This window comes from Morone saxatilis, unplaced genomic scaffold (genome assembly GCF_004916995.1).
Source record: "Morone saxatilis isolate NCDOM2014 unplaced genomic scaffold, NCSU_SB_2.0 Contig4, whole genome shotgun sequence".
Lineage (NCBI taxonomy): Eukaryota > Metazoa > Chordata > Actinopteri > Moronidae > Morone > Morone saxatilis.
In genome coordinates this window covers 17276483-17285623 of record NW_023339984.1, presented here as the reverse complement: position 1 = coordinate 17285623, position 9141 = coordinate 17276483, and the positions used below count along the sequence as shown (strand labels likewise).

The window sequence follows — 9141 nt, the reverse complement described above, 5'->3', positions numbered from 1 at the left end:
CATTATGTAGTTTGTCCACCAGAGAGATCTGACAGCTTCTTTTATTATTATTTATGGTAAATTCTCCTCAGCAGTAGTTGAGACAAAGTACATTTACATACATTTTATCACAATAATGATTTAATAACTCAAAATAATGAGAAGTTTTATCAATTCTCTGTATTTCAGTACAATTTGAGGTACTAAATATTGTACTTTTAACTAATTTATTGCTACTTTTGGAGCTTTTATATATTTTGATGCTAATACTAAATAAAGAGTACTTCCACCTCTGCTGCTCAGGTCATATGTGAGTCCGTTCTTTAATGGATCTAAGTCATACTAATCAAATCTGTTGGTGGATATCATATATTGGATTTTACTCTCACTCTTGAGTATCTGCATTATTTCTCCTATTAAATCAGAGTTATTAGCGAATCCTAACAAAGCTGTTTGACGTACAAACAACATAAGAACTGAACTGAAGTGGGAACAGAAACCACCACAACCAAGAGAAGATGTCTGCTTTATTGGTCGGAGTAGTTTGATTGGTTCGGTGTTAAAAACAGCAGCGTGAGATGTGATTGGTTGGATCAGAAAGTCGCCCTCATGTTGTTTCTGGTGTTTTTGATCTCCAGCTCGAGCTCCGTGATCCTCGCCTGCACCAACAGAAACAATCAGTCACTTTATACACTCAGTCAAACACAACATTATTGTTTGATTACAGTAGTTTTGGGGGCTCATATTATTATCCTATGATGATATCACAAAGCTGTAACTGTCATTTTGTGCAGATATTTAACCAAATGGCAATAATTTGACATGAAAGAAGGACGATCCTCTCATTTAGTTAAAATGTTCAGTTAAGTCAGTGGTTCCCAGCCTGAGGGTCGGGACTCCCACTAGGTGTAGCCAAAGCTTCATGAGTGGTCCTTCTTGATTCTAAGGCGTGTAAGAAAGCTTAAAAATACACACAGTAGGCCTGTATGTCATCATTTGGTTCACTTCTGGGAAGAGTAAATGTAAAGTGTCCAATTGATCAATAGCCAAACGTCAGGGAGAAGAAAACACTGAATTTATCAAAAAAAAGAAGCTTATTAAGTCTGTACGATTGTAAAAAATGATTAAAAAATACATATTACAGACAGAATTGTATAAAACGTTCCCTTAACAGGAAATAATCTGCTCATAATTCATCCAAATCACTTGTTTTACACAAACCTCCTGCAGTAATTGTGTAAAAGTGTTTTTAATATATGAAATGAAATATATGATGTGAAATATCCATAAAAGATGTCACTTAACTAAGTTTACAAAATGAGTGAAAAAGGAAAAAGGTTGGGAGCCTCTGAGTTAAGTTATCACTGCGGTAAAACGTTTTCATCTTTTAAAGTGTTTTGGCTTTGGTTTCAGAGGATGATATATCGATGTTGGCCGATCGCCCTGTGTGTGTGTGTTGTTGTGTTTGAATACTTACATCTTTGTGATTAAGTTGTTCTCTCAGGCCTCTGATCTCGTCTTGCTGTCTGTAAAATGCTTGCAAGAGCTGAAATATAAAAACAGAGTTTATTGGCAGGAAAAGGAGAAACTCTGGCCAAAGCTATCTTTCTGCACACTCGCAGGATTCTCGTCGTGAACTGACCTCGCTCTCGGTCGTAGGTGGCGGTCTCTCTGCCGGTTCACAGCAGTGCGGGGTGCAGCAGTACGTCCACAGGGGGATCTGGGTCTCATCTGGCTGCCACCCAGACAGATCGCTCACCTCTCTGGGGTATTTGGCGTCCTGGTAGGCCAGCTGCTCCTCAAGGAAAGCCTCAAGAAAGAGAGAGAGATGATCAGTCAGTGTGAGCCTTGTTGGGTTTACTCAGAGCTTTCTATGTAATGTAATTCTATGTAATGGCCAGCAGGGGGCAATAAAACACAGATATCCTCCAGTCTTATGCAGAAATGAGCCGACTTCTCAGTTATTTCCTTGATGAGTTTTCTGGTCTCAGTCTTCTAGTTTCAGTCTTCTTCCATACAGCATGATGTTCATTTAGTAACTGATGGTCCCATTTAGAGTAAAACAGACCATAAAGCAGGGTATGCTTTAGGGCGGGGCTACCTTGTGAATTGACACTCAACTTTCCCAGTTTCTCAATGCACCAAACTCAGATCAAACTGTAAAACTAGGCAGTGCTGATCAGATATGGATCACTACTCTTACTGCGTTGACTATTACTCTCCTCAAATCGTTTCAAAAACATATTTTAGTTTTTAGTTTATCTGTAATACAAGATCGTGTGTGACCAGGCTAAAAGACCCCGAAGGCATCAAATATGTTGTCTTTCGGTTGGACGTACAGACTTGTGGTCGAGGTAGAGGTGGTAAATCAGCCAAAACTGTCCAATGTTTTATGTTTCAGTGGTCAGTTCTGATGTAGTTCAAGCTAAATATACAGCGTTCACCTCTTCCATAAAGTCCAGGTCTGTCCCGGTCACTGCACCAGCAGCCGGACCCCTCTGGAACCTCAGGGAGCTCAGCTGCCTCACTAGCCCCTTCTCAGCAGGGGTTTCTGGGTAAGGGTTGGCTACTCGAGTCCCAGGCTTCAGGGACATCAGCACTGGGCCTGATGTAAGAGGTGGTTACGGTGGATCACCAAGAGAAACTAGAGGCATGTAATTGTCAGCCATTTTGGTTCACATACTAACTGACCTCTGTTGATCCCCGACAGCCACTCTTGAGCCGTCATGGCCGCCTGGTTTCCAGCTGTCATTGGGAACAGATCCTCTTGGAAGATACCTGACTTGGAGGACAGAAGAAAAGACCTTTGCTTTCTTCCTGTCTTGATAATAACAAGAAGGGGTAGATTTATCTTCCTAACCTCTTTTCGTGGTACGATCATTGACAGTGGTTCCACCAGGTCTTTGATGGCGATCAGACGGTAAAATCTGAAAACCTCACAGGCGCTCACGTCCAGGCCGCGCTTTGGCATCACCCCTGAAGTGAGGTCAGAGGTCAGAGGACATTTGGAGCTGGTCTACGAGCATTGAGAAACAGACTTTGTGACCTAAAACTGGAAGTCTTTGACTGCTAGCTAAATTTTATCTTAAATAAAATAACAATTAGAGCAGTTAAACAAAAGAGGTCCTTTCTAAAATAACTGCACAGCCAGCTATAGTTAGTCTTTTCCTAATATTAATACAGCTATATCTACAACTTATAACTGTTTCTAAAAGAATTGTACAGCTGCTTAAATTGGTGTTTTTCCCTAAATAAATTTGGTTCAGATAGTTGTCAGATTGTTTCCAAAATTTTACAACTAGCTAAGTTGCTGTTGTTATTTGTCCAGATCTGGTCTATTAATAACGTTGTGGATTCACTGTTTATCATAGAATATTTGTTTTAAAATTGATCAAAATCACACCAAATTGTATCTTTGTTAGTCAACAGTCTTGGTTTTCAGGATCTCACCGAGTCCTTTTTGTGGCAGCAGGGACCTGTACTCCGTGAGAAAGCTGATGTAAGGTTTCTCAGCGCTCAGCTCGTAGTACCGGATGTTCCCGTCACCCTAAAGCACACCGCATTTCTTAATGTTGGGTCTCTGTAATGCTGATTGAGGTATTTAACACCAATTTTGTGACCTCAAACAAGAGATATGTGTTAAATCCAAAGTGCAAAGTTTTTTGGGGTAATGTAATATATGTGTGTTGCTCGACCTTTCCAGCCAAGTAGAGCATGTGCGTGTCCGGGTCGTAGAACGGAAACAGAACTCCTGCAGACCCGTCCAAGTCTTCTTCATACAGAGGCTCAGACAAGTCGTCCTGCAAACAGACGAAGTGAGAAAGAGACACTAAACTATACAAACTTTAGATTGTGCTGACCAAATCTGAAGTCAATTTGATGAATTCCCCAGGAGGAGTTCATTAAAATACATGTGCAAATCACCAAAAATGACCACAACATTCAAAATAACAGATTTCCTGTTTGGTATGGGGTATGGGTCCAAGAGGGTTTCTTGTTTGTCTGCTCATGATACACAAGTGTACCAATTTTCATACATATTGGTGAAACAGGCCTCGGGGACTGAGTTTAGGGGCCGTGGTCAAGCTATTTTGCGACACCCATAAAATACTTAATAAGCTGTATTTCAGGACACCTTCCAAATAAACTATACTCTCTATTCAAGTAAACAGATCATTGACGATTAAGTGTCTTACAGGGTCCCAGAGGACGATCTGTCTGTGGTTCCAGGGTGAGCTGCCAGTGGACAGAAGCATCTTCAACCCTCCGATGTATAAAACCTTACTGGCCCTGTGGGACTTACTGCTGGACACCTGCAGGAACATCAGAGACAATATCACTACGTTTCTAGACAAATCAGAAAACAAAATGGACAAAAACACACCTGTAGAATCTTTCCAGTTCGTGGGTCCAGGACTCGAACCCGTCTGTCTTTGGATGTGACCGCCAGCCTGCTGCCGTCACTGTTAAAGCTGACAGAAAGCAGGAGGGTGTCGGATGGGTAGCGGTTGTAGACGGGCATCAGAACCACCCGGACCGGGTACCTGAGCACTGCACCCATCTGGGACACATCCCAGAGGAGGACCTGGGGCAAAATAAGACACTGGGTGAATTTAACAAAGCAGAAATATTATGTAAATGATTCTACATTTGTAAATCTTTTCAATTACTTTGTTTCTTGCTTTTATTTAATAACATTTGATGAAAAAACAGGTCCAGTTTTTGTATTTTTCTCTCAATTCCAATACCTAAACTTTACTATTGCAGAGTTTATAGGGTTAGCAACATGTTAAAATAGAAGTATGACGATAAAAAACATATAATAACAAAATTACGCTGCCACTGACCAATGAGCTGCCTGACCTTGTAGTCGTAGGCGGAGCTAAGCAGCAGGTTCTCAGCTGTCGGATGCCACTCAATAAGCCCCACCCTCCTGGAGTGACCAATCAGAGTCTTCCTGGCCTTAGTGAGGTTCTGTTGGACGCCGCAGACCGGGATGTCCCAGATCTTCACCTGCGTACACAGACACACACACACACTGGGTTGTGTGTACTCTTACTTGTACCTACCTGCACCTACAGACACTAGAAGAAATCCTCAAACTAGATCAGATTATCAGTCTGAACGTGAATGGGGATAGTGCTTACAGTGCAGTCCTCTGAGCACGATGCGATGCAGTGATCGTCAAACGGATTCCACTTGACGTCCAGGACCCTGCCACTGTGACCGCACACCCTCGGGTGCTGAGGGTCCACCCTGCCCGTCTGAGAGACCAAAACACTTTAAAGTAGTACAGTCGAGTAGTTCCTTCAAATAAAGTGGAAACAAGGTCTCTCTGCTTCCTCACTGCCTTCCTTTTCCTGTCCATCGTTCCCACAGTAGCTGAGGTGGAATAGGAGGTGCAAGCTCCTTTTAGAATACAGAGACCCTGTATCTACAGCACTGACCTATACCCTGTATCTACAGCACTGACCGATAGAACAATACCATTATTGTTACTATTATTTGAATACAAATAAAGTGGAAATAGAAACATCCTGAATCAAATTGTTAAATGCTTTAATACAGTTGTTCCCAACCTTTTTCCTTAAGGGACCCTTTTTCTACCAGAACTTTAAAGGCCAAGTGGATTTAGTGGCGTCTTGCGGTGTAGTTGCTTATTGCCATGCCCTTCCCTCAAGCTCCCGCTTCAAGCATGTAGGGCAGTGTTTCCCAACCCAGGGGTTGGGACCCCCACTAGAGGTCTCCAAAGCTTCACAGGGGGTTGCGAGGCCTTCTTGATTTTAAGGGCTGTAGGCCTATATCTCATCGTCCTTTAATCATCAACATTAAATAAGTATGCAGTTATAACAATCAAAAAGCTAATAGAACAAGCATCAGGGAGATGTAAAACAAAAATTAAAAAAACTCATCTCTGATCAATATTCACAGGAAATAATCTGCTCAAAATGTCAAACTTCCTGCAGTTATTATGTTCAATATTTGTGTTAAGTGAACAGTTTATCAGTTATTCTGTACTGTTATTGTTATGCATTGACTATCATAATGAAATATAGATATAAAATATACAAAATATAGTCAGTTTACTCAATAATATAAAAGGGAAAAAGATTGGGAACTACCGCAGTGGCCTCGATCAAGACTGAATGTTGAATATTAGTGAATATAATATAATATCCCAAAATGTTACACACTGGACCTTTAACAACAGGAGGATATAATGACGAAGAACTACACACATGATGGATGGGTAGGACTAAAAAGGACCCGCCCCCGGCGCACTCGGTCACCACGGCGATGAAGCAGGGATTGGCTGAGCAGTAGTGGTTGTCGTGGACGCTGCGTGTGATTGGCACCCCGTCATAGCTGTGCTCCTTGGTGGACGGCTTCCCGAAAACGTGGCGAAACTTTGAGCAGCGGAAAGATGAACGCCACGACATCTGAAAGGACAGGAAGTAGAAGAGGAAAGATTTAAAAAAAACTTTATTAGCATCAATTAAATATTAATATAGTAACACATTCAATGAGAGGGATGGAAAAAGCGTGTGTCAGACCTTAGTAATCTCATAATAGTGTTGTGGAACTTGCTGCATTATCTGGTCTAATCAATAATGCAATCAGCCGTCATTATTGGCTTTCATAATCTTATCAATAATAGATCAATTTCTTCAATAACTTCTTAATCATTCATACACACACACACACACACACACACACACACACAGATAAATCCATCGTCCTGAACAGTTTGCTTCTGTTATTAAAGATTCATAAGTTACAAACACAAATTCCTCCTGACCTTTGACCTTTACTGTGCCTAGATCAGGTTACTGTAGAGAGAGAAGAAGAAGGAGGAAAAATTGGAGTAGAAGAAATGGTAAACCCCACAAAAACAGTAAATCTGTAAAAAATAGTTTACGTTTGTTTTCTGTGTACAGATTTTTGTAGATTTGGACCGAATCAGGCTAGCAGTTTCCCCTCGTTTCCAGTCTTTATGCTAAGCTAAGCTAACATGCTGCTGGCTGTAGCTTCATATTTAACTGAGCATTATATCAATCTCCTCATCTAATTAACTAGAGACCTCAGACCATCAAATAAAACATCCCACTGATTTTAAACTCATCCTTTCTTGATATAATTCAGAGGTTCCCAACCTAGGGGTCGCCAAAGCTTTATGGGGGGTCATGACGCCTTCTTCATTTTAAGAGATGTGTGAGAAAACTTTTTCTTAATGCTGTATGCCTATATTTCAGCATTTGGTTCACTGCTGTGAAGAAAAGTAAATGTAAAGTAATATAATTTGTCTAAAAGAACAATGGCCTAACGTCAGAGACAACAAAACACTGAATTTGTGAAAAAAGAAGCCTATTAAGTCTGTATGATTGTTAAAAAATACATAATATAGGAAATAATCTGCTCAAAATTCATCCAAATCACTAGTTTTATACAAACTATTCACTATTTGGGTTCATTGTACAGTTTTGAATATAATATGAGGGGTTTGCGAGTTTATTACAGGATAGAAAAGAGGTCCCAAAAGGTTGGGAACTGCTGGTGTAAACCATCATATTCAATCTGCATTCATTGCTGCTCTGTAAACCAGTTTGTCCAAATCAATTCTTCCTTCACTTCATTAAAATAAGATAAATAAAGTACGGAAATCACATTTCTCTAAGGAATTCCTCTAAAACTTTACATAATATGAATGAAAGGATTTAGTCTTACCTCAGATAAAGTCATGTAGAATCACTGAGTTCTCTTCCTTCTGCTGTTACTGTTGCCAAAGTACTACAAACCGTTGGCTGATGGTAAAAGTACAACTGCTGACTTCTGACTGCAGTGTGTGTGTGTGTGTGTGTGTGTGCGAGCTCACTTTTGATCCATGACGTCTCGCCTCTCCTTCCACATTAGCCGAGCTGTTTATGCACGACTGCACGCACACAAACACCACTCTGCATCCGATACTGCTGCCACACACACACACACACACACACACACAGAACCAGTGACCAACTAAAACGACACTATTAATGTTCATTATTGTTGTACTCGGTGGAAAATGTAAACTTTTGATGTGACTTTTATAGATATTTGCAAATTTCTTCGTGGTTTTGATTGAAGACACCAAGGTTTCTGCTTGTGTTAGTATTTCCTAGTAGTAGTAAAAATGGCAATAGCAGAATTGTTGGTAACAGTTGGTTGGTTGTTGATTTAATGGTAGTGTGTAGTTTTCTGTAATTGTGGGTATAGGGGTACTTATAATTGCAGAAATGGTAGTTGAGGGATTGTTAATTGTCAGAGCGACATTGCCAGATGTAGAGGCCAGAAGAGCAGATGTGGTATTGACAGATATAGCAGGTATTGTGGCACCAGCACCTCCCGGAGCACCATTATCTTCTACTGCACCACCACTACTACCCAATTGACAAAAGGTGATCATCATCAAAGCCGTGTTGGAAGATGACGTCACTGAAGACAAGGTCTCTGTGGTTCCTCACTGCCTTCCTCTTCCTGTCCATCCACCCTCGTCAGCTCCTTTTAGAGTAGAAAGGCCCTGTATCTACAGCACAGACCTTATAACAATATAATAATTGTTACTATTATTTGAATTAAATAAACAGTACACACCTCCGACCTGAATACAGCACTGACCTCTGTCCTGTATCTGTACTGACCTCTGTAACTTAGTATTACTGTGAAATGGGGTCAATCAAATCTTTAGTAACTGTGTAGGATACAATTAGTGTCCAATTATTGGCCTTCACTAAGACTTATGAAATAAAGTTAATACTAATAAGAATATCACTATTGTTACTATTATATGAATCGAGTAGACAGTACAGACCTCTGACATCTATAGCACTATCTACAGAACTGACCTATGCCCTGTATCTACAGCACTGACCTCTGTCCTGTATCTGTCCTGTCCTCTGTAACTTCCTGAATTTGTCAAATAAAAGCAAATACTCTGAGCAGAGGACACACTGTAAAAAGAATCTTGGTTTCCATTTTCTTTTTTAAGGTTACATTTTTTTGTTGTCTTATAAAATATGTAAAAGTCATCGTATTGATATTTCTTTTCTCTTGTGTTTATTTGGTGTTGAGATAATCCAAAAGTAACATGAAGTAAATTCATTACATGAATGGAGTGAAGCCTGCGAG

General features: G+C 40.4%; 1 protein-coding gene across 1 annotated transcript; it reads right to left on the bottom strand.

Annotated features, from left to right (window-relative positions):
- Nucleotides 1-572: 572 nt before the first annotated feature.
- si:ch73-106g13.1 (coronin-2B) lies at nucleotides 573-7719 on the bottom strand. Its single transcript, XM_035675507.1, has 14 exons — nucleotides 7705-7719; nucleotides 6219-6419; nucleotides 5127-5243; nucleotides 4843-4992; nucleotides 4364-4564; nucleotides 4176-4292; nucleotides 3675-3779; nucleotides 3430-3526; nucleotides 2840-2955; nucleotides 2671-2761; nucleotides 2424-2584; nucleotides 1622-1789; nucleotides 1457-1525; nucleotides 573-638 (listed from the first exon to the last, which is right to left on the bottom strand). Exons 1-14 carry the CDS (start codon nucleotides 7717-7719, stop codon nucleotides 573-575), a joined length of 1674 nt encoding a protein of 557 aa, XP_035531400.1.
- Between the last annotated feature and the right edge of the window lie 1422 nt (nucleotides 7720-9141).